Source organism: Thermobia domestica, chromosome 9 (assembly GCF_964235325.1).
Source record: "Thermobia domestica chromosome 9, izTheDome1.hap1.1, whole genome shotgun sequence".
NCBI lineage: Eukaryota > Metazoa > Arthropoda > Insecta > Zygentoma > Lepismatidae > Thermobia > Thermobia domestica.
Window position 1 is genome coordinate 178938748 of NC_137462.1, and position 27455 is coordinate 178966202.

Genomic DNA, 27455 nt, shown 5'->3' on the forward strand with positions numbered 1-27455 from the left:
GAAAAGTTCATGTAGGTTAAAAAACATGCATTTCTAATTTTGAATTTCTTCAAATTTCTGAAGTCAGCATGGCAAATCCTAAAATGGTATTTTAAAAGAATAATTTTATCATTTCCTTTACCAAACTAGTTCTATCAAAAGAATTCTACCTAGGTACATTCTAGATGACTCTGATCCAAAGCAAACTGTTATTTTCATTATCTGTTACAAGATACAACTATTGTGCTAGACACAGGCAGAGAATACCGGTAACAATCTCAAGGTTTGGTACAGTCTGCAGCAAAAAAACCTGCAACATGAGCATGTAAATTTATTATGAAACTACGCATAACAGGGCAGGGAATCAACATAACGCCTAAGTGACACGAATCACGCCAGGAGAAACCTCGGCGTCTTTCCCTGCACACTTATTTCGGAGCAAAAGACTTCGTCGTTTCACAATAAACTTACATGCTCATGTTGCAGGTTTTTTGCTGCGGACTGTACAATACCTCACATATACACCATTTTTTTACTTCATCTAAAATTTGGGAATACATGGAATTGTATCCCAGAAACTGTATCACTTACATACCTGGTTCATCTTCTAAAACGGAGGTGGCTAACTTTGGAGCTGGAAGAGTCATTTTAATTGGGACTCGTCGTTTAGCTGTTTGCTTAATTTCAAATGCTGAAGCAATCTAAAATATAAATATAAAAATAAATGTTTAACACTTGAGCAGTGGACTCGTACGCACTTTCCAAACAAACATTTAAAACATAGTACATATTAAAAGATCAACACTATATACGGGGGTTGTTACATAAATTCTAAGCCTACCCAAGAAATATTAGAACCAGACATGTAATACTTTTAGGCCATATTTATTAAACCTTCCTATGATGATGTACCAAATTTAGGATTAATATCGACTTCTATCCTGCTGTTACAGGTCCAGAAAGACAGAAGAGTGAGCAAAGTATGATCAAATGGAGAAATTGAATATCTTTACAAGAAAAGTTTAAAGCCACAGGAGATCCAGGCCGACATGGCTGCTATTTTAGGTGATAGTGCCCCTTCATATGCCACAGTGAAGAAATGGACAGTCAAATTTAAGCGGAGGAGAACCTCCATTGAAGATGACACTCGATCAGGAAGGCCCGTGGAAGCACTAACTCAGGAGAACACTGACGAAGTCCATGAAACCATCATGAAAGATCGGCAAATTACCATTACGCAAATTGCTGAGACAGTGGACTTATCTATTGCAAGCGTTGACCGAATTATCTCCCAGCATCTGGGAATGAGCAAGTTCCCGCGAGATGGGTGCCAAAATTTTTGACATCTGATCAAATCTTCACTAGACGCAACATTTTAAGGAATAATCTTGATCCCTTCCGGACAAATCCAGATGCCTTTCGCACTCAATTTATAACAGTAGATCAGACCTCGCTCCATCATTAACAACCATAGTCCAAACAAATTTCCAAGCAATGGAAAACCCCTCATCCCTCTTCCGAATAAGGCCAAATCAGTGCCCTTAGCTGGAAAAGTGATTGCTAGTTTTCTAGGATTCGGAAGGGATAGTTGTGGATTATCTTCCAAAACGACAAAAAGTGACTGGGGAGTACTATGTAGGTCTTCTACGACAGTTGCGTGATAATATTCGGCAGGAGCGTCGTGAGAAAGTAACAGCAGGCAGCAATTCACGACTACGGCTACGGATTGGTCCCCCACACATCTTATTCGCCTGATTTGGTACTTTCTGATTTTCATCTCTTTCCAAAGCTCAAAAAGAAGTTGGAAGGTACTCATTTTGACACTGATGTTGACACCATGCATCCTGTAGATGAAATTTTACACGTAATCGATAAATTATTTTTTACCAGCGGCATTAACGCATGTAAACATCGATGGGTAAAATGTGTTGACTTGTCAGAGCACTATCTTGGAAAGTACCACCATCCATAAACTCTGCTGCTCCAATCATACGTAGGCTTAGAACTTTTTGAAACAACCCTCTATATCTTAGTTACGGAATAATAGTGTCAAAAATCGTCGCGTACGTCAATATAAAGAAAAAGATTTACCATTGGTCTGCACTCACTGACAGTTTTCTTCTATATTGTGGTCAATGAATGTCTTCAAATTACTATTTTCTTTTTCCTATTTTTAAAAATTATGAGTTCATGGATGTTAATAGATGAACACAAATGTTGACAGTAGATAGACGAATACTGGATGCAACAGGTAATGCAGTTAAATTAATGGATGCTAATTGTTCTTTCTTGGAATACTAAAAATATTTGTTCTTTTTTGAAATACTAAAACATTATGGTAACACCTTCTCGAATGATGTTTACAGTTGAGGAAGACGACACGAACTACATAATATGATTCTTTTTCTTTGTTGTAATCAACATAGCCAGGTACTATACGTATTACAAAACACATTCTTTTTCGCTGTGCATTCATTAAAAATAGTAAAACAAAAAGTTCAAAAAATATGAACCGACTTCAAAAAAGCACTATAAGGCAGAAAATAATGTTTTAAGAGGTAGAAAATAATAAATGTTTTAAGAAGCAGACAATAATAACATAAAGCACTTAACAGCAGAAAATAATTTATTATCTATAAAAAAATTTTGAAGTCATGTCAAACCGAATAAATTAATGCCTAATACAAAATTATTTCAATGATTGTTTTATGAAACATTAATATGTTTGGCTTCGTATGACTTAAAAAAAAAAAAAAAAAAAATAATAATAATAATAGTACTAAATTATGTTTTGCTCTTAGCCGCATTATTATTATTACTGTCTGCTTTCTAGAGCTTTTATTATTTTCTGCCTTTCATTTTCGAGGTCGATTCATCCCTTAAAAGTTTTATTTTCTACTTTTTTGCATTTTAGTGCGTTTCGAAGTTGGTTATTTTTCTTTTAAACTTTTTACTTTCTGTTTCTTAGTGCATTTTTGAAGTCAGTTGTTTTTCTTTTAAGTTTTTCAATTTTTCCATTATTTTCTGCCTCTGTAGTTCAGTTAGATACCTACAGTAAAGACAGAACAGAACAATAACTTCCTATAAAATAAGTCTCCCTACGAAGCATGCATGAAGAAATGCATAATAAATAACGAACAAAATTACTGAATTGTTTCAATTAAAGGTAACGATTTTGTGTGGGGAGAGGGAAAGAAAGAGCTCATTACATTAGTGAAATCCGCATCAAAATATCACCCAGTTTAAAAAGTAATTAGCTTCTTGTGAACAAGATGGCGTTAGTATTACAAATTGCACAGAATATCGGTAGCAGTGGGTTCAGTTTAACGTCATTTGAAAGCTGAGGCTAATAGATGTGCAAAAAGTGTTAGAATTCTACAATCAGACGTAAAGTATTGCGCCGTGAAGTTAACTTTCCGCAAATCTTACGGGCAAAATATGTTATCAAAACCAACAGTGAAAAGGTTCATTCGCTTTCGTTCTAGACATCTCGATGTCCACGATGCTCCTCGCAGTGGACAACCAATCACAGGAAAAGTGAACAATATTTTGGCAAATGTTGAGAAACACCGGCACCATACAAATAAGCTTCAGTAATTGAAGAAGCTCTTGCTCCTTCTTCAAATAATTAAACGCTTCTCTTCTTTCATCACTCACAACATACATGGATTACGATGCTAAACAAGTATGGTGGTGTTAACGATGAACATTTTGATCACCTCTTTTGAACGAGGTACAATCCTTTTCAGTTGGGGCAAGATACCCCTTAACCGCTCTTGTCTGATTTGTCCGTGTTAACATCTTCAGTAACGAAAGCGGTCCAACATATGTTTTAGGGACCTCACACGTAGGATTCACTGATCCATGTTATGGATGAAACTATGACATTGTGTTAAGTAATATTGTCTAAATAAATTAAATCTTTCACCAGATGGGGAAATATTGTCAACTGCGTAACTAAAGTCATAGTTCCTTCCTGGAGGCTCTAATATTTGAAATATGAAAATAGGATCTTTAAATTCGTATCTAGTTCGCTGATTAGTTTGGAGTTTAACATACCATTCAGCACGGAAACCGTCTGAAATGTAAACTTAAGATCGAAACCAAGGGAACAGCAGCTAACTTAAGCAGCTTAAAGTTAGATCGAAACCAAGGGAATAGCAATCTTTCACGTCGAAGGAGTGCATATTAATCATATAGCCACAAGAAAGTTCAATTTGTACTGACGATGAAAGCAACTATAAGTGACAATACTATGTAACACAAGAAATCACACTTACCTCTTTCTTGCCCTTCTCATCACGCTTGCTCATCTCTGAAGCTCCCTTCAACTTTCCCGTTGTCTCATTTAAGAAGTTTCGTTTAAGATCAGATAACTTTTCTGGTGATGGTCGCCTCTTGGCTGTTGACTGCACAGGCGATCTCGATCTCTTCTTTGTAAGTGGCGACGTGTGGGAATCAAGTGAACTGCTTACAGGTCTTGCTTTCTTATCTCTTTCTAATTCTCTCAACTTTGACCTTTCTGGCACTCTATCTTTTGAAGATGAATATTTGCGAGTATCTTCAGCTGAAGATCTACGGAACTCTTTAGCGTTATCCTTTGATTGATCTCTTCGAGGAGATATCACAACCTTTTTTGGTGGAAGCGTTTCCGTAGATATCGTCTTAGGCCTTGGAGACCTTGGTGATGACATTCTCCTTGGTGATCTCGATAACTTCCTTCCTGGCGATCTTGAAGTTCTAGTTACTTTCGGCGAAGATCTCTTCGGAGATCCAGGTGGTGTTCTTGGTCTCCTTGGAACAGGTGGAGTGTAAGGCCTACGTGTTGATCTCGGCGAATACCTCGTCTCTGGTGACCTTCTCGACATTCTAGGAGATTTTCTTCTTGGAGATCTGCTCGTAGATCTTCTTCTCGGAGACCTAGACGACCTCCTTCTAGGTGATCTGGACATTGATCTTCTTCTCGGAGACCTAGATGATCTCCTTCTAGGTGATCTGGACATGGATCTTCTTCTCGGAGACCTAGACGATCTCCTTCTAGGTGATCTGGATATTGATCTTCTTCTAGGAGACCTAGACGACCTCCTTCTAGGTGATCTGGACATGGATCTTCTTCTCGGAGACCTTGATGACCTTCTTCTAGGTGATCTGGACGAGGATCGTCTTCTCGGAGACCTAGACGACCTTCTTTTAGGTGACCGGGACAAGGATCTTCTTCCTGATCTATGAGGATAGTCTCTCTTTGGGGATAAATCTGGAGATCTTGTTTTTACTAGCCTCTTTGGAGATTCGTTTCTCATATACGCCCTAGGGGGAGATCTCCTTTCCTTTACTGAGGTTTTCTCGGTCGATTTTAATTTAATTACTTTATTCAACTCTTCAGATAGACTTCCTTTAGGCATGTCCTGCATAGTACGAAGTGAATCTTTACTTAAAATTCCCCAACTATCTGACTTTTCATTTAATTTTGCAGCCAGTCTTCCTTTTGACATATCCTGCATTTCATTAAATGAATCTTTACTTCTTATTCCCCAACTATCTGGCATTTTGTGCAATTTTTCACTCAGTCTTACGTTCAGCAGATCGTCTGTATTAGGAACGGAATCTTTACTGAATCTTTTCCAGCTATCTGTTGTATTTTTATTCTGTCTGTTTTTTAATATATTCTCCTCATCAACATGAGCATCTTTACTTAATATATCCCAACTATCTTCAGTTCTATGAAACTTTAGACTCAGTCTTTCTTTTTCTTTGGATGTATCATGCAGTGAATCTTTACTTAATATTCCCCATCTGTCTGACGTGTTGGGCGAGGTTCCTGATACGAGGTGTTGTTCCCTTTCAGGCCTCTTTCCATAGTACGAACCCTACAAAATAAGAAAAATAAGTCATTTCAAATTATCTTGAAACCGAATGAGATGAAAAATTTAATATTAAAAACATTTTATATATAACGCGGACTCTTTTAATTCGAACAAAAGTATACTCCCCTTGAAAACTCTATTGAAAATAATGGTACAATATCGTGTAAATCGAACTTTTGAACCTCCTCTTTAGATAATTCGAATCAATATAGTACAAGAATTTTTAGTATTGGACTAATTGTAAACAGAAGAATGAGGTTACAATTGATCTTTCAACTATCCAGACGCAGCAGTAGGGAAGAATGACACAAAAACACAATCTACTTGATGATGATGAAAATAAAGAAGAGTTCGGTGTACCAACCTCATCTGAAGCTTCCAAAATGATTCAAAACTTACAATGTAATTATCTATTCTCAAGATGATCTATTGAATGTCAACTAAGTGTTACTTATAACGTGTTACACAGAATACAATACATTGAATTGAATAAAATAATCAAATAACACTTAGTGTAAAAATAATCAAATCAATTCAATCCAAACGAAGACCACGAAACTCTATAAGAACAGATGAAGTTATTACTCGTGTATGTGAATTTGTATGTTGATCCAGTTAATGTGGTTTGTGTTTTCCATAATATGTATCGATTAATTCGGAAAAAAAGGAAAAGAGAAAAGAAATAATTAATTAAATAATGTATGAAAATTATTGACTTTCATCACTATGGAAACAAATCTCCGACTATAGTGTCAATTTGAAAAATAAGAAATCTGTTAGTCACTGAATAAAAGAAGGATATATATATATATCAACGTATCTTTATAGAAGTTGTCACAAGCATCAGCATAAATAACTTTCTAACGCAACGGCATTTATTATCTCAGGTGTTTTGTAAACTATCTGCGAATTTGCAGCTGTGACACCCCAATAGAGATTTCGATGTTCTAGAAGACATGAATAAATATTTCTTGTATTTAATGTAAATAAACTTAATTAATTTCGAAAGAAGTAAGTTTTATTAAAGCTTAGTAGTGAAACAACAATTTTAACAGCTAGGGCAATACAATATATATTACATGCCAGTGAGGATTGTATTTGATGACTTGCATACATATTGTAAATTAAATGTCAATCATTTGTAATAACTTGTTTCACAACATCTCAAATTGCATATATTAATTGTAATAGAAATTGTCTCACATTTCGATCTTTTGATCCTTCAGCTGTCTACAATCTTAATGTATAAAGAGCAAATAATTACTTGGTCTGGAGTTTTCCGCATACATTGCAATCTATGCTCGGTCCCTTATGAATAATCGTCTTTTCTCTCAATGTTACATATTGTAACTCAACGACATCAGTAATCAACAATAACGTACATAGAATGTATATTCAATATTTTTTATCATTTTTTCTCGTACTTATACAATGACATGAATGTATGAAAACAATTAATTGTTTTTACAATTTTTAAAAAATAAACATTATATTCATTTCGAATATTTAGTTTATATTCATTTTAAAAGAAATGAAACTTATATTCCCTCGTTAAGGAGAAGTACATCTCACTATAAGCATTATTCAAAGGTCCATTTCATTATGCTAATTCATTCTAAAATAGTATCAATATTATTGGACCTAGCAGCAAAATCAATATATCAGCGCATAACAGTAATGAAATAATAAGAACAATACTATCCTACTTAGCCTGGAACCAACTATACCAAATCTAACTTAGTTGAGCTAATCCTATAATGAATTCAGTTATCATTACAAAAAAATGAGTCATCATATTTCAGGGACAAATGCATAGGTATCATTCAGACTAATCATGAGGTAGCAAATGAGATTTTTTTAAATCCCGCATTTTATTAATAAATTATGTGAATTTTACTATTATTATTATTATTATTATTATTATTATTATTATTATTATTATTATTATTATTATTATTAGCTTCCCGTTAATTACTTCTGTTTTAAAATTGTATTTAATTATTGTATGAACACTATTAGCATTCAGTAGCTAATACAGTTCCATCATGTGTTAATAAATATTTTCTGACATTATTACATTATTCAGAACATTCACCGTAATTTTTTTTTTATCAGTGTCCAGTAATAAGCAATCAATTTGGGAATTCGTTCTAACTGAAATATGTAAAGAATCAGGATAAATAACGAGCCATAGCAGATTAACCAGAATTTTTCAATAGCATAGACAGGCTTAACCTTCGAAACAAAACAAGTTAGGACACGCCCTCTTATAATCTGTCTGGGTCTCTCTGACGGTACGAAGGCAAATTAATTATTCATTATAATACATAATTGAATCAATTCATTCAAAACAACAATAGTGAAAATCCATTCCAAAAGATATTCAATTTAGTCCACTGGGGAATAATAATTAGTTAGCTGAAGCAGGATTAACTATAAGACGGCTTCTTTGCGAAGTTCTAGTTCAGATGATACTTATTTAAAGGTAGAACAGTTTTACCTGCGTCAAGCGTAATTACCCACATACGTAACACAAAGTAAAGTAGACCTTATAAAATAATTTTTATTAGTTACAGTTCTTGTTTTGGCTTTTTCTTACTTAATTCCAAAGAATTTCATGACACTGAACGGCAGGATACAAACTTCATGCAAAATGTCAGCTTCGCAGAACTTCGTGATCATTGCGCCCTCTAGGAAGCAGAATAACATTTACTTCTATGAACATGAATTTTGCAGAATAACATTTATTTCTATGAACATGAATTTTGAAGTAATTTAATTTCACAAATTTTGAGACCTAAATTACTTTCTCATTAAAAGAAAACTATCCTTCACCTTCATTTCTAATTACACGATTCTAATTTTTTTAAAATTAATAATTCTTTCCAATCACGTAGTCCATCCTGTCATCTCATTACAATCCACTTTATTATGCAAATGACGAGTAAGCTGTACGAAAATATTTTATCCCGAAATATGGCGAGAAGTATTCAAATCATGTCGGTAATTCTTTTAAAATGCAATAAAGAACTTATCATGCCCGATATTCCTTAAATTTTCCATTTTACCACCATGAAAGACTAAAAGTCTGACATGTTTCAATCATCAATTTAGGTCCAACATCTAGTTTATTTACATCCATCACATTCGATTAAATCATACTTTATAGTGTTCTACACCGTTCTGCTTCGGCGTTTAAGCAAAATAACATAATATACTCTTTCTAAATAGTAATGTTAGTAGTAATTACTGGCATTGATATCAAATATGGTAGAAATCTGCATGCCTATGGCACATCACCCATCATAATCGTAGCATGATCTCTTAACTATGCAATAAATATTTAAATGCATTATCACTTTATTAAGCAATACTACAGGCGAACGAAATTACAATATGAACTCAGAAAAAATAAACTACGTTACAAACATGTCCCCTTGGACCTATATTACGTACGTTACTAATAGGGCTCAAACGTAAACAAAATTAAAAATCAACAATACATATATTTATTAGCAATTAATTAGTTCAATGGTACGATTTACGGAAAGCAGGATCGAACATTTTCCCCTTTTGGCATGTTAAAAAATTAATTCTTGAAAAAATAGCTTTTTTTACTCACAACTTAGTAACAATTCCTTCTTTTCTTCCGAACAATGAAATAACTTTATATTTGAAAGATTTTGGTTTGTAACTTCTCTCCCATTTAAATCTTTCAGGGCACACAATTTCTTTGCACATTAGTGACAACATATGGTTCCCTATAAACCGGTATATACTTATGGGTAATTTTCTTATATGCCTCTGAAATGCGTTCATTACTATATCTCCTACCTGAATCTATAGGTTTGAATAATCTTGATTGTAACTTCCCTTTTTTCGTTAGTATTCGCGGAAGTACCTAAATGTACTTTTTTTGGAATCCTGTGTTCAGTAATTCTAATGGCCACGGAAAATTTTCTCAAAATGTATTCGTTCCCGAATACGAAATGAAGATTTAAGCTGGCGTAGTATTTGTACTGCTATTGTGAGAATAAGTTACAAGATATTGTGCCAATTTCAATATTACTTTTCATTTCGTATGATTACTGACACATTAAGCGGATTGTTCGATTAAGTTTTTTATGCGTTTTCAACAATCCCATTCGCATTTGGGTCATTGAGGTGGTTAAAGTGTTTTATGGTCTGCATAATATTTTTTCCATCTTCAGACAAATTGTGGGCCTTTGACAACCTTGATAGGATAAGAAATTAAATAAAATTATTCTTTGCAAAGAAGTTCAATAATTTGTCACGGTAGCAGTTTTCAACGGTAAATAGCATACAAATCGACTATACACATCAACAATCGATAATATGGAATAATATCCATAGTCACCAGGTAACTTTCCTACCAGATTTTTTAATACATACTATTTGGTGCGGTCTATTAGCTTCAATATGAAGCTCTTTTTATGCCACAATTTCCATCGAGCACATAATAATATCTAATACATTGTGTAAACATCTTTCTTTGTTTCTTCCAAAAGAATAGTTCGAACTAATATCATACATTTATTTATTCCGAAATGCCCTGTATTCTTAATACAAGCTATAATCGTACAAGCAAGAGAAATAGGTAATATAAGCATTAAAGTTTTCAATTTAGATTTCCTAACAAAGGTTAATTTATCAACTAATTTTATATTTTCAATCTCTGAAGTAATTCCTAGTTTCTGTTTTAACTGCTGACAATAAGTATCTGTAGCTTGCAGTTCCTGATAGTCAAATCAGTTTTCTGAATCATACGTTCCAAAATTTATTCGATAAGGAGTCCATTCATTTGATATGTCTGGAGTATTTATACTGAATATATATGCTATTTCATTATATTTTCCTTTTATATGTTAAAAGTTTAAATCAATGCGTTGAAGCTTTGTTGTGCTTGGGAAATAACTTTAGGGTCCAAGTTCTGAATTGTAAATGCAAATATGACTGCACTAGTGTCACAGTGTACTGTAACTTTTCTCCCTAATATGTAATAGGGAAAATGTTCATATAGAAATAATACTGCCAGCAATTCCAATTGAAAAACTGAATAAGAAATCTCATATAATTTCTATTTCCTGCTAGCATATTCCATAACAAGTACATCTTCTGTTTCATCATATTGCGCTAAATAACCTTCTAAATTTTCAAAACTTGCATCTTAGAACAAATGAAACGGTTTCTTAATATTAGGTTGACTTAGAGGAGGTTGTTAGCTTATCAAAACCCGTAATTACTGGAATAATTCTAATATCTCAGGAGTTACAATACATTTCTCATTTTTCTTTAATAGATCAAATATGAGTGCAGTTAAAGCTGCGAAATTTGAAATAAATTTCCGTCTCCATGATAGTAATCCAAGAAATGATCAAAGTTCCTTTTTAGTAGTCGGTCTAGGAAACTTCTTGATAGCTTCATTTTGTTTTGGATTTGGTTTGATCTCTTTCCTTTTATAAGATGTCCCAAAAATAAAATTTCTTTTTGAAAGAATTGGCTTTCTTGAAATCTAATGCAAAATTTCCTAATTTCAAACTTTTAAATATTTCCTCCACATGAACGAAATGACCTGTTGAACTTCAACGAAGTACATCGAAGAAAGATCATCGAAGTACACTACTACAAAATGTCTAATCCAAAATACGAATTCATTACATTTTGGAAGATACTTGGGCTAGACTTAATTCCAATGGAATTACATAAAGAACATATTGTCGGTTTAAATAAATCAAGCTGGTACAGTTCGCAGCAAAAAGTCTGCAACATGAGCATGTATGTTTATTGTGAAACTACGCCTAAGATCGCAGGGAATCAACGTAACGTCTAAGTGGCACGAATCACGCCAGGAGAAACCTCGGAGTCATTCTCTGCACACTTATTTTGGAGCAAAAGACTTCGTCGTTTCACAATAAACTTACATGCTCATGTTGCAGGGTTTTTTGCTGCGGAACATAGATTTGTGTGATTCAGGATGAAATTTAATCCCGTAATACCCAGAGAACTAAAAAAAATTCGGATTTGTTCGGATTCGAACCAGGAGTTCGGAGTAGTATTTCATTAATTGGTTCCACTCGAATTTTCGGGGAAATAACTTTATTATTTAATAACCTCAAATCAATTATTCGTCTGACTCTCCCAGAAGATTTCCGTACACAACGAATTGGAGTTCTATAACTACTATGGCTTTTCTTAGCAATTCCTAATGCTATGCATTTCTTTATTTCGCATTCAAACTCTGCATGGATTGAGGCACATAATAGATTTTCCTTGTAACTGGTTCATTATCTGTTAACTCAATTATTTTATAAGACTCACATCTAATAAGCTTATGGCATTCACAAAATAAATGCTTATATTGAATCAATAATTGCAATAATGTTGTTCTCGTTTTATAGTATAAGTCTTTACGTTCTTTAACGTGTTTTTAATTCTTGTTCCGAAATTTTCAAAACACACAGCCTTTACATCATTTAAATTTCTGTTAACTGCGTCTGAACCAACTGAATTTCAGACTTTCCTGTTGATAACTCATTTGATACTTTTTCGTCCAAATTTAAAGTATCTTACTTTAGTTTCCCCTTCACATAACTTATATCAGCCTTTACAGAATCGATGTCAGTCTTCACTTCCGCCTTTATAGGGTTAGTATCAGTCTATAGATTTAATATCACTCTTACAGATTGGTCCAACTCCCCAATATTTGCTTTTACTTCAGCTTGTGCCAAATTAATATCTCTTGTCAATTTCTGCTGAAATCCTTCCATTAAACGTTTTAGTGTTCCCAGAACCCACATTTAAAAATATCTCGTACACATCGTCCGAGTAGTATCTGTAGAGAACATATGGAACGTTTGAAGGTTCCAGCATCCCTGCCCCATTGACAACAGGGTCACAGTGACCGTAAAAGTCAAGCTGCTAGCCGTTTCAAGGTCGTCGAAATACATAACAATGTACTTTGAGACGGTCTTTTCCACTCATGTATAATGATTAAAAATAGCAAAACATTTAGGGAATTTGAGGACCCAAAATGGAGCCCTTCTTCGAGTTCGACCGAAAGCAACTTCAAGCTTGTTTATAGTCCTTGCAATGCGCGACTGTGTTGACACCCAGGAAGAAATTAGGTTTAAAAAAGAGGAGAAATTAATGAAACTAAATAGTTTTATTGGGTAGAGAAAAAATAGAAATTAAATAGGTAAGGAATTGTAACTTAGTTATTTTTACTTTTAATTATAGGTGTTTTTAGTATATTATAGTAGTATGAAAAAGATTATAAGAAGTTGAGGTTAGGTAACATAGGATGTTAAAAATTTTAAAACTTATCCGGTAGTAGTAATCGTCCCACCAATCGGAATAAAAGGGGAGGGGGCGAAAGGAAAGGATCTAAGCCGGGAAGCAAAGATAATTTCATGATATACGTTAACATGGCGTAAATTACCAGCTAACTTTTCGGCGCAGTGAACAAGTCGATAAAAATTTAACCCTATATGACCGCTTGTTAACTTGAGGCAAAATTCTCTTTTCACTTGTGATTCGACGTTTGTAACGTTTCCTTTTCCTACACCAAGAACTTTTCTCCCTTAACGAGGAACATATCTTTTTTTTTTTTTTGGGGGGGGGGGAGTCTCTGGTGGTCATACTGCGTACCTTCTGATCAAGATTGTAGGATTACTCTTGGTGAGCTGCTGTCTGTGATTATCTTGTTTATCCTGCACCGAGAAGTATTAGTAGTTCTTAACCCTGTATGAGGAAGTTTCTGGAAAAAATACTAAACTGAAGGTAAGTGTTTCTATATTTATTTCTCCAAGTTTGGTACCTGAATTGTAAGTAATTTACCCGTAAACTCCGAAAATATGTTTGCTGCCTCAAAGCAACATCTGGCTTCTACGTACTCTTATCAGCATGACAAAGCATGTTTTGAGGGGAATCATATATCATTTACTTTACTTCTGCTTCTCAGAGGTTTTTCTTTTGCGCCTCTAGTGACAGAAAACAAAAGTTCTGCCTTGGTTGCTTCAAAGCAACATCAAGTCACAAAGTATATAGTTGACAAGAGTTGCTATAAATTATTTTCTTAGAGGATAGTATACAATTGTTTTCGTACTTTACTCGTTGTATTCTGTGCTTGAATTAAATACTCAACTCTGATTTACTTAGATGTACCTTTTCTTTTAATTTTAATTACTGTGTATTTCATTATATATGTAATATTTTGTACATTTTTATATTTTATTTCTAATCGCCCTTTTTATTTTTTAGATAGAAAAATGGATCCTAGTGTCTTTTATGAACGCAAACGCTCGAAACTAAAGGCTCAAGACAGGACGACTCCGATCTCTTATCTTCTGATGACAGTGATTTTGATCCTGATTACAGACTTCCAACATTGGACAACGAAACAAGCTCAGGTCAGTTTTGCAATACGTTTTGTATAATAATATAATATGTTTCAAATTGTTTTATCGTAAGTTCTGATTTCAAATTGGTAAGCTAAGGATATATTTTATCTTTCGTTGCAGATGATGATTGCGATGATTTACCAGAAGTATCTAGTTCTGAGCGTCCTTCAACTTCTGGGTCTTTTCCTAATTCGGCGCAATCTGGTAATAGGGATAATTCAACTTCCCCATTAGCGGAGTCAGTGAAGGGCCAGCCAAGGAGATCATTGTAGAAAGATGTTCCCAGAGGAAGTCCAGCGTTAGACACACCGGAGTATTCTGACAGTCTTCCTACTCTATCTTCAGTGAAGTCACCCATAGAATATGTAAGGACTTTCTTAGATGAATATATACTAAAACACATAGTGGAACAATCCAACTTGTATGCTTTACAGAAGAATTTTAATTAGGCACATTGTATTATTGTAAATGAGTTAGAACAGTTTCTTGTGATACTTTTGTACATGTCGTTGATAAATTTACCAAAGAGTCGCACCTACTGGTCTAATGAATGTCAGATTCGTCAAGTATGTGAAATCATGACAGGTGATAGGTGGAAACACGTTAAAAGTAATATACATTTCAACGATAATAGTGCATTAACGATAGCAGTAGTATAACATTTCGAGGTAATTAGAAAGTAAATAAAAGTAATCAATAACTATCGGTATCATCTAAAGAATCATTATTTCAGAGAATAAATATTTTCAATTTGGCAAATACGTAAGGAAAAGAATATCTTCATGAATAAAGTTCCTATACATGTTTTGGAACGAGTGTATAGTGTGGTCAAATACAAACATCTTGAGGTAAAGTAATATTACATTTTGAGAACTTGTTTACATATAAATGAATGTCAAGGCAATGCTGGTATATTTTGCTGGCAACTATTAAGAGACAATAACTTACAAAATTGTAGAATCTGTTATAATTACTACAACTAAATAATACCTACATTATCATGAATTGATCTTTCTTTCAATTACATTCCTGGAAATTACTCACGAAGACCGAAGGTTGCCTGCAGGCAACAAAGCTATATCTTACACAGAAATTATCAAAATGAATTAATTCTTTCATTTTTATAATAATAAGTATTTATCTTGACTAACAAACCACCAAATTTTTTTCGCCAGAAATGGAAACATAATTCAGGTCATATAGGGTTAAGGTGACAGGCAAAATGAATTACGTGAAACACACGTTTTGAGGCATATCAAGGCAGGCGGGTGTGCAGGCCGAGAAAACTGCTATGGTGTAAGTTAAGTGTGTAAAATTAGTAAAAAGTTGACAGAACTCCTCTTCCCCGCAACGATCCACGTGCTTCGCCCATAATGGAATTTGGACCAATTGGCGAATTAATTTTTACATTTTTTTCTAAATTCTTAAATTCCGTGCTACGAACTTCTAAAATTTCAGTTTCGGAATTTCACATTTAAGGAAAAAGGGAGATAAAAGTCAATGTGATCAGGCATGTTTATTTTTAATTATATTTACAATGTTTAGTTTAATGTAAGCATAGTTTAAGTCGTTTGCAAACAATGGAGTTTAAAAGCATGATCGCCTAAAGTAGTAAATATCTAGTCAAGCATGGGTCCTTAGTCGCCGGAAAGATAGAATTCGTCCTTCCTCTCTCTTTATGTCCACTTCACTTACGCTCGTCAGAAGATGCTAAATTTATTGATAGGCTAGCACCTCCGTGTCAAATTCGTATTTAACTATTTTTATTATTATTATCTTTTATTGTTTACAATGGTAATGTTAGTGTTGTTAATGATTGTTTTGTAAAAAGTCCCGAAGTTGGTCCTGTCCTTTGGTGTTATTAAGATTCTTCTAGTAATTTCGACATATAGAAGGATAAATGTCAGGTGATGTTAAGTTCGTTTGCTGTGCTTCTCTCCTGCTGACATATTAGTTACTAATAGTCTAGGCATCAACTTGACAAAAGTGCTCTCCTTCTCGAGTTTAATGGCAAATCATGTAACAATTTGTCATCCGATATTTTTTGAATATATACCCATCACTGATCACAAAAATGTCGGATGCCAGAAAAAACACTTCACGGGAGGGAAGGGGGAGAAAGCCGAAATTTTAGCCGTTTCTATTATTCACTATAACTCCGTAACCATTGGAGCTAGAGCATCCAAACTTTTTTTCATTTTGTTTGTCAAATTATCTTCTACAATTTAATTTCTAGTGCATTTTTGAGCTAAATATAATAGCTTTCTTGCTATTTTCATTTTTACGCAGTTTTGGTTGCGCGTGACGTCAGTTTTATAGCCACAGGTTCTTTATAAGATTGAATTCGGAAAAAATGTTTCCTCTAAAAGTTTTTTGTCATTTTATGCTCTTTCAAAAAATGTATACTTATATTAGTGTAGGACTAATAGTGCCTGAATTATAAGCGACTTTATTCTGTCGTGTGCGAAACTGATCACGGCGCGGCACAAAAGTTACAAACGGTAGATATTAGCAGCTGATGATTAATATATATTGTAACGTCCCACGTGGTGTTGTGTATAAACAACTCTTCACGCTAATGTTTACAAACACCACCACATGGTTTAGCAAGAGGATTCTATACACCACAAGGTTCCACTATCACTTGCAGACGACGGACTACTTGCAGACGGCTCCTCCCACGAAGCAGACGATGACAAGGGAGCAGCAGCGCACTGCCACCCCAGGACCCCTATAAATTTGGTGCACGACAGCAAATAGGTACCAGTTTTCTGGTGTCCCTTCTACTGTTTGCCACGGAACATTAGGAGTAACCTAACCCCAGGCCTCTACTCTGCTACAGGACTCTTGGTCTATCCTTTCTCCTGGCTTAGCCTGCTACGGGGCTCTTTTGTCATCTAACCATCCCTCTGCTTGCCACGGAGCATTGGGTCCCTAATTCCACTCTGCTTAGCCTGCTACGGGGCTCTGTAGATATCCCGTCGGCGACTTCACGGTCAAAGACTACCTGTAACTAACCTTGTAAACTTAAAGAAATTATCTGTATAGTATTTTTGTAAAATACTCTTTTATAATAAAAGCCAGTAGTGGGAGTCGATTCCGGACGCTCTTTTTATTAACGCTCTACCTACAACCTGTATGGGACAGAGTTTTACAATATATATATATATAATCTGTCTGCCTGCAAGTATATAATTTTGATGATTAAGTCTGTCTATAATCTAATTAAGAATATCCATTTTTAATATCAGTTGAGGGACCTTCGGAAAATAACCCTTGTCAAAACACAAAATTTCTCTGAAGAATGAAAAGAGATCTGTTTCTTTATACATGTCTCTGATACCTTCTAAACCACGCACAAACATGCAGTGGTTATTCATTTTTCTGGAAAAAATCTTGTTTCGACAAGGGTTGATTTTGCTACAAGTCCTTCGATTTATGTACTATAATGGTACTGAGCGGAATAGAGCAAGAACTAGATTTTAAAATTGCCTTCAAGAGAGAATCATGATCAATTTTCCATCCACGTTTTTTAACGTTTAAACTGTTAAATCTTATTTACAGAAGAAGCACTTGCCTATTATTAAGATTGTGTACAGTTGCTATAATACAATAAATCTATAATAAGAAACGCAATAGAAGGAAACTATATGCTTAAGAAATCTCTACTCAAGAGAACCAATTATTTGATTTCTAGAATTAGTTCTGAATAATGTTATGCCACTCTCATATTCTAAAAAGATAAAGAAATTTGTGATGTCTTTAGTGTATTATTCAGTCTTCTCCATCACTCAGTTCATTAACTTATACTGAATTTTTACTCTCCCTCGGACAACTACACATTGAAGTGCGCAAGAAACCGCGATTCTTTCATTTGCATTTCAAACTTACACACATAAGTTTCTGACAGCTACACATCATAATCTCTAAGAAGCTTTGGGAATATCTTCAAGTGTTTTCAAAACAGGTCTCAGAATTTTGTCCTCAAAGTACCATCCGGAGTCTTCTGCCCTTGATAATCTCACACTTATCAGCATTTCCCAAATTGCTGTTTATTAATGAGATCTCTTTATATATTGTTTCAGAGCATCACTAGTTGGAGGTAATGTCTCCAGGCTGCATTTTCCTAAAAGTAGGAGCCTAGCTTCATCACAGATCTTCGCATAACCTTGAGGAGCTTTGTGAAAAACAGTTAAATCGAATTGCGAGAACGATGTTCAAAATCTTGAAAGGGAGCATGAAAAAGCATATTCTAGAAAGATACTTCATGCTCTGAATAACAATTCAGAAAGAATTGTTGTGGTGAACAGACACACCAATGTATTCCTGCTGCTGCTGTACACCATTACGACAGAATTTCTTGTACAGAATGTACATGATGAAGGGATTCCAAAGTCAAGAAGGCTTGTTCCAGCTTACCACTTCTGCCACCAGTTATCTGAGAATGAGAAGAGAGATAATGGCTTATCACGCTCCACTGGGATACGACATAACGTCATATCCAGTTGTAACATCAAAGATCAAGAACTGTCTACTTAATCATGTCAGAAAACTGATCTTTCATTTTCCTTAGGACAGATTTCTTTATTAGCAAGCGCTATTGAATCTGCAGGACTGTTTTACACAAAGCTCCTCAAGATTAATGCGAAGATCTGTGATGAAGCTAGGCTCCTACTTTTAGAAAAATGCAGCCTGGAGAGATTACCTCCAACTAGTGATGCTCTGAAGCAACATATAAAGATATCCTATTAATAAACAGCAATTTGGGAAATGCTGTAAGTGTGAGATTGATCTACCAAGGTCAGAAGACTCCGGATGGTACTTGGAGGACGAAACTCTGAGACCAATTCTGAAAACACTCAAAGATATTCCCAAAGCTTCTTAGAGATTATGATGTGTAGCTGTCAGAAACTTGAGTAAGTTTGAAATGCAAGTGTAAGAATCGCGGTTTCTTGTGCACTCCAATGTGCAGTTGTCCGAGCGAGTATAAAAATTCAATGTAAGTTAATGGACCGAGTGATGAAGAAGACTGAATGGTACATTAAAGACATCTCAAATTTCTTTATCTTTTTTGAAATATAAAGGTGCCCAAGAAAGTTCTGTCGTTTTTTGTGCAGGTCTGTGTTCAATTGGCCCTCACATCGTGAGTTGAATGCGAATGGAAATAAGGCGAAGGCCAGTTGTTGGTGTGGGTATATCCAACATACTACCTGGTTGTGGCAGTTCAGTTACACCATGAACTTGTGTAAGGACAGAATGAACATGGGACCTCCACAGAGCTTCATAAGGTCATATATGCTGTACAAGTTGAAACTGGGATCAAACGCCGCTGCAGCAGGGTGGAAGATATGCCAGGCCTTTGGTGAGGGTGTCGTGACTACGCGGGCAGTGCAGCGGTGGTTTAACAAGTTGAACGACGGTAACAAAACACTTGAAGATGCACTACTTGCCGGAAGACCAACACATGTTCAAAATGAAGATCTTCAGGTTGCAATTGGGGCGAACAGTGACCACACATGTCAGGAACTAGGCAGTAGGACTACAATTTAGTGTGAGTGGAGAAAATATTCGGCAGCACCTCCATCAACCTGGGAAGCACTACAAGTTGGGTTGATGGGTCCCACATAATTTGGCTCTAGGCCAGAAGGCAACGCTTGCAGATACCGGTGTTTCTTTTCTGTCTTGTCTGAGGAATGAGCCATTTCTGGACAGGTTGTTGACATGTGATGACAAGTGGGGCCTGTACGAAGCTCCACGGCGCTGTCATCATTCATAAGCATCCCATGAACCGGATCCAAAACAGCCGAAACCAGCACTGCACCAGAAGAAGGTCCTCTTATGTATTTGGTGGACTGCTCGCGGTATCGTGCATCGGGAACTGCTACCAGCTGATCAGAGGATCAATGCGACTGTGTACTGTCAGCAGTTGAGCCGTATTCAAGAAAAACTTGAAACTCTGAAGCCAGTACTTCTGAATCGCAAAGGGGTCCTCCTAATACAGGACAACGCTAAGCCCTATGTAGCTAGGATAAACCGGGATACCATTCTACGCCTTGGATGGGAAACACTATTGCATCCGCCATACTTCCCCGACCACCGTCAATTGTCAGCTGTTCCATTCCTTGGACAATCACCATAGAGGACGCCAGTTCAAAATCCCTAGTAGAGGTGCAAAATGCACTTGATACTTTCTTCACTTCACGGCCCACCAAGTTCTACCGCGATGGAATCCATGGCCTTCTAAAACGTTGGCAGGAGGTGGTCGATGTTGATGGGAACTATTTTTGATCTTCCAGGTACGTCTTAGGAGATACATCGATGTTCAAAGGGAATGGGTGTAAAAGCAACAGAACTTTCTTGGTTACCTTTATATAAGGGTGGCGTAACATTATTGAGAACTAATTCTAGAAATCAGATAATTTGTTCTCTTGTGTAGAGATTTCTTAAGTATATAGTTTCCTTCTATTACGTTTCTTATTACAAATTTATTGTTAATGTTCGGATTTGTATGTAATTACATATTTTTTCCTTCATCTGTAGGTTCGTCAAATCCTTAAATGTTTGTGATTCACACCTGTAGTGTGCTTCAACTCAAGTTTCATATTACATATTTTTACATATTTTGACCAATATTACATATTTCTATGGTTTCTACTTTTTTTTTTTTTTTCATACAACTGTCTTAAAATTTTGCGTTTACTGAAATTTTAATTTAAAATTAAAAAAAAATAAATAAACTCTTCAGCTGTGCAACGCTTGCATCTAGATTTAATTTTGTCATGTGTATCTTTTCGTTTCTTTACCGAAAGGGAAATATATCTCTCTCTTTCTTTTATTTGTCAAACCATGTTTCACAGAATTTTCGCCGATAACAAAAGAAATATAAGAAAAAACAAGTAAAAATCCTCCCCCGAGGTACATTAGCAGCGCCCTTTATTTTCAACTCTGGAGGAAGACAGATCACGTGCCTGACAGGCGACTGGTCAGGAAATTCCTAAAATGAAGTCTATTTGATTGTTATCGGAGGTCGGACAGGAAAAAAATGAATGCAAATCCTGCAATTCAAGTTAAAACTGTATGCTAGTGTGCTTCCAGGAATTTACTGCAAGAGTTCGTTCCAAGAAGCTGGCAACAATGGCAATATCATAGCAGGTAACCTAAGCTTTCAAAGAACTTCGCTTGTTCAACTGAATAACAGGAGGACAGTACTCTAGTATTACAGTTGCGAACAGCATGTTCTGTATTGACCGTCGAAGTTAGAAATAGCTCCGGTTGCCTCAACTTTATCCGCGCAATTGCGGTCGTGGGTAACTGTCGACGATGCATTTACTACGGACGGTAAAGTGATGTGCCAAGTGCGTGATAAAAAAAATTGGATGTTCAACGAAATCTCATTTAGTGCGAAGTGCACTCCATGCAAGAAATAAAAATTTGCAAAAAAGTAATCTTGACACAAATGCATCAAGATACTTCAGTGAGTAAGTTTTTCAAAGACTTGTGCCAAGCAATGATAGCAGCAAACATTCCTTGGAACAAAGTCCAAGTGCTAAAATACCGTGCTTTTCTGGGGAAGTACTGCGGGCGTCGAATTCCTGACGAATCCACTCTCCGAAAGTGTTATCTCGAAGTTTGTTATAGGGAAGCTATAGATACCATTAGGACAGAAATAGGTAGTTCATATATATATATTTGGATTTCTTTGGACGAAACAACAGACATTTTGGGACATTATGTAGCAAATTTAGTGATTGGAAAGTTAAGTGAAGGTGCTCCATCTAATCCTATCTTATTGCGAGTAAAGTGCTGGAACGCACGAATCATTCCACAATTGCTCGCTTTATAAACGATGGTCTTAAAGTGTTGTGGCCGGGAGGAGTTCAGGAAGAAAAAGTCTTTGTTCTCTATGCAGACAGTGCAGCGTACATGTTAAAAGCGGCTAGAGCACTTACAGTTTTTTACCCTCACTTAATTCATTTCACCTGTATGGCGCATGCTCTTCAGCGTGTTGCTGAAGAGGTGAGAGACAACTTTTGCGAAGTAAATCAACTAGTTTCTTTCACAAAAAAATGTTTGTTAAGGCGCCACAACGTGTTCAAGTTTACAGAGATCAACTGACAGACGTGCCACTTCCTCCGGAGCCTGTGCTAACGTGATGGGGCACTTGGATACAGGAAGTACATTTCTACAATGAACATTTTCAAAAAATTAAGCCTGTTGTTCATTCATTTAAATCGGAGTCTGCTGTGTCAGTTGGCATTGCTCAGAAACTGTTTAATGACTCAAAAGTAGCGTGTGATATCGCATACATAGACAGCAATTATGGTTGGCTACCTACAAGCATTAAAACGCTAGAGACTGTTGGGTGGCCTCTTCCGGAATCCATGGAAATCATAGAGGATGCAAAGAGACTGCTGCAAGGTGTGTGTGGAAATGCAGAGAAAAAGTTCGAAAGAAACTAAATGCAGTGCTGGAAAGAAACCCGGGTTACGACAGCCTATTGGCAGTGTGTGAGATTCTCAGTGGTGAAACGAGACCCCCCCCCTTCCCATGAAGATATTTTCCCCAACTACACCTCCCTGTTGAAATACGCTCCTGTTACCTCATGTGATGTGGAGAGATCATTCTCTGTATACAAGAATATTTTATCCGATCGCCGACAAAATTTTACTTCTGATCATTTGGAAATGTACCTTGTAACCCATTGTGCAACAACACAAGTTGTACTGCAGGCACATCTTTTGTAAGTCTTTATTTCAAATTAAAATTGTTCATTAGTGGAAATATTCTTCAATCATAGTTTAGCTGATATTGTTTAAAAGATATAGGACTGCTTTTCCTTACATGAAATAAATATATATAAAACAATAAATTTCGTCTTAAGTTGCTTTTAGTATTTAAATTTGTATATTGCGTATAATTCATCAAGATTGGGCCGTAGTGACGGATGCGCATTTAGTGTAAAAGGTTCTAGATTTGAAACGGGACCACACCACACAACATGAGATTTCTGACGTACAAATGCCGAATGCATTGCTTTTCTCGGGGCTTTCCTGTTTCTAGCCGATTTACATCTTCATTCGCGTCTGATTTTTATTATCCTGCAATCAGTCATGTCAGTGACGTGTGGCTGTCTCAGCTTTTCAAGCCTTTCTCTTCATTGGGGGTGTAACGATTGAAAAATCGTTACATTTTTTGTTAATATGTTCATTATGAAATTACTCTTTTTGTTTTCTTTTTTTAAAAAGGTAACAAAAGTTTAAAAATTTGTTTTTGAAGAATTATTTTGTTGTACATTGTTATATTGAATTGAGAATACTTTCATTGCGAAGATCGTTAAAAAGCTTTAAAATGATGTATATATGTCTATATGTTAACTTAGTAATACTTGTAATACGGCAGGGAATCAATTCTTTTTCTTTTTTTTTTTTTTTAACATTCACAACCACTTCAGTTTAGCGCAGTATTCTAGAGTGACGTATGTAATGAGTTGGGCTCTGCGCAGTAGCGAGAGTCTTGCTCTTATATATGCCATTCTGATCCGCTGCGCCTCATAACTGTTTCGTAGTTTATTGAGCCAACACGGGTTGGACTCAAGTATTCGACTTACATTTCTTCGCGCCGAAAGTTGTTCTTTTTAGAAAAAAAGTAAAAAACGTGGTGCAAGTGTTCGATGTAGCTGTGCTTCGTATTATTAGTGAAGAGTGCCTTAATTATAACTGTGCTTCTAAACTTAGTGCTAAATTACTCAGAGTTTTAAAAGTCTTAATTTAAATTAAGAGTCTAATTAAGTTCTCTAAAGTTGAATCAGTTTAAAAGTGATAATGTTACTTGTATTTGTCGTTTTTCAAGTGTGTGAAGTAGTGTTAAAGAAGACGTATTTAGCAAGTGAATGAAATGAAATTAAAAAGGTCTAATTCTTTTTAAAAGACTTCCGTATTAAACCCTTTTAAAGGCTGAAAAATACGTTAACTTCCGATGCAGTTATGTGAAAGACGGAACACGTGTAATGAGTCAGCGTGTCTAGTGCTGGTCTTGCTTTCGTTGTGTCATTGGAGGTCGAGTGAGAAATTTAATTGGGCAACTATAAATGGGGAAAAAAAGTAAAACGTAAATTCAAGTGTTATAATTCCACCCTTAAATTGCATACTCTCGTTGTAACTAATATGAGAAGGATTTCCATAACTTCTTTTTGTTCATTATTAAACTTCGTTGCTAATTAACGGTAATTTAAATTCCTAATTACTTCAGTTTTTCGTTAAATTTGAAAATAGTCAATTAAATTTTAAAATCTAAACCGTCTCTAATAACGTGATTATAGTTATTGAAGGACTAAAGTAATTTAGTAAAAATATTTGTTAATTACCGTAATTACCGTAATTAAGATAGGGTTTAAATTAATCTGTGTTTCCTTTTTTAAAGGTGTAACAGTTTCTCAAGAACTAAAGTAAAATATAAATAGGTAATTCATGCTGTGGAAATAGTTTAATATTCTTACAGTGCTGTTAATGAAAACTTCATTAGTTAGCTAATTAACTAATTAATTGCTGTTAAATGCATTTACTGTTATATTAGTTTTCCTGGATTTTTTGGCTAGGCTAGGAATGTAAATTTGAAACAAAATAAATAAATTTTGATTAAAATTAGAACATACCGTCCGTCCGAATAATTTTTTCTTAAATTTTGAAATGATTGAAATATTCGCGTGCACTGCACTGTATGGTATGGTATTGTAATGGAAAAGTCATTAAAACCCAAGAGGATCTGGAGATGAGAATGGTAACTACCTCTGTTTTTTTTTGTAACTATTATTTCCTGCTGAGATATGGTAAGTGTGAAGTATTTATACTAGTTAAATGTACTGTAGTTAGTGGAATAGTATTTTAGTTGCACTATCACGGCGCATATACCCTAATTAAGAAATAGAAATAAATAGTTCAGAAGTAAATTGTTAATAAACATACGAGGCTACTACGAAAGTCATGATACCAGTTTGTTACAGTGAGATAAATTAATTGACGTGGTTGTTACTTTTGCTGTTTTTGAATTATAGAAGTCAATTTAACATTTAAATTTTGATGATTTGAGAGTTTTGATAGTGTTGTCTTCGTTCTTGATCTAAATTACTGTAAATGATCTCTGTCTTGCGAAATTAACTGAAATTGTTAGAGTAAAGGTTTTTCTATTAAATTTTTGAACACCACCTTTGAAATTCAGGACCTATTAAGGATTTGTTGAAAGAATTTTGGAACCTAATTATTATAATTGTTTTGAAAGAATTTGAATTGCATTAAATATTTTAATTTGACAATTTTTTTTTTTTTTTTTTTTTTTGAATTTCTATAAATAAAATTTATAACTCTGATTACCCACCTTCACTCACTTCAGGTGTTAAGATTGTGTGCTGGTGTGAATGATACCTAATTGTAATTTGCTTGCTTTAATAAAATCTTTATTACAGGATTTGTCCAATCAGGTGTGGTTAAGTCACTCGAGGTCACATTTAGTTTCCTTTTTAACTATTGTAGCTAATAGATACAGGAAACATTCTGGCCGCGATACCGAGAATTGTGACAGGGGACTTGCATTAAGCAGGATAAAGTGTAGTAGATTTTCCTTTTTATTTTCATAATTCGTTTAAATATTGCATACTCATACGCGTGTTAATATTACGTTTTCATAAATATGCAATATTACATATTCTTACATAATATTACATATTTCTTACATTTTTAAGCGATTGTTGTTACATATTTATGTACATATTTTGGGGGTTGATATTACATAAAAATCCGGACTCTATTTATTGTATTATAGGAACTGCACACAATCTTAATAATAGGCAAGTGCTTCTTCTGTAAATAAAATTTAACAGTTTAAACGTTAAAAAACGTGGGTGGAAAATTGATTATGATTCTCTCTTGAAGGCAATTTTGAAATCTGGTTCTTGCTCTATTCTGCTTAGTACCATTGTAGTACATAAAACGAAGGACTTGTAGCAAAAACAACCCTTGTCGAAACAAGATTTCAGAAAAATTAATAGAAAGACGTATATTTGTGCATGTTTTAGAAGGTATCAGAGACACTTATAAAGAAACAGATTAGCAGTTTCATATTGTATACTAGAGAAAGCTCTCTTTTCATTCTTCAGAGAAATTTTGTGTTTTGACAAGGGTTATTTTCCGAAAGTCCCTCAACTGATATGACAACTGGATATTTTTAATTAGATTATAGACAGACTTAATTATCAGGATTATATACTTGCAGGAAGACAAGATTGTATATGGTTCAGGTTCAAGGTATTTTTCTTCCTTCTCTTCGGAAGTTTATGCACTAGAAAAAATTGTAGAAGACAATTAGACAAACAAAATAAAAAAAGTTTGGATGCTCTAGCTCCAATGGTTACGGAGTTATAGTGTGTAATAAAAAAGGCTAAAATTTCGGCTTTCTTCCCCTCCCCTCTTTTTTTTTTTTTTTTTCATCCGGCATTTTTTAATCAATGATGGGTAGTATATATTCAAAAATTATCGGATGACAAATTGTTACATGATTTGCCCTTAGAACTCAATTTTTAAGCCCCGATGCCTAAACCATAACGTAAACGCTTTCAATAATGGAATTACATGAAGCTTGTTCACTCTCACCCGTAGCGTAAAGAAATAATAATTAGCAGATATAATTAGTCGAAAATTCGTGTGATAAGTAAGTGAGACTCGAGAAGCTGAAATTTAAGAGGCTATTGGCAAAATAGTGAAGTACCTGAAGAGTGTTCAGAGATGTGTTGCGCCTGAGACGGACAAGTTGCCCGCTCGAAAGAAATTATATTTGACTTCTTCAGTGTGTTTCTGTGAGCCCAGTCATTCTCTATCTCCACGCAGCTACTTTCATAGGGTGCTTCGCCATTAAGAAAGCTATTGGGTGAGAATTGTATTTAAATTTGTGAACCATAGTAGTGCTTATGATGTAAAAGTTTGTAGTAGTTCTTTTTTTTTTTTTCATCATTATTTTACGTCAGCAGGCCTAGGAATTTTACCATTCCCTTTCTATATGAGTGATGTAATACAAGTTTGAAATTAATTGTGAAATTTACTACTAAATTGTGAGCGAAAGATTAATTTGGCCAACTTAATAATTCGCTTTTGTTTGTAAATCAAGTAAATATAATTGGAATTGTGCTTTATCCTACGTAACTCGA

At 34.9% G+C, this 27455-nt stretch overlaps 1 protein-coding gene across 3 annotated transcripts in view; it reads right to left on the reverse strand.

Moving 5' to 3' along the window:
* The window catches only part of LOC145660470 (uncharacterized), a 164159-nt gene that overhangs the window by 70045 nt on the left and 66659 nt on the right, over window positions 1-27455 (reverse strand). For all 3 annotated transcript variants that reach the window (XM_081725534.1, XM_081725536.1, XM_081725535.1), the window contains exons 4-5: window positions 4260-5846; window positions 575-680 (exon numbers count right to left, since the gene is read on the reverse strand). In XM_081725534.1, coding sequence (XP_081581660.1) covers window positions 575-680; window positions 4260-5846 — 1693 coding nt within the window. The remainder of the gene's footprint in view (window positions 1-574; window positions 681-4259; window positions 5847-27455) is intronic.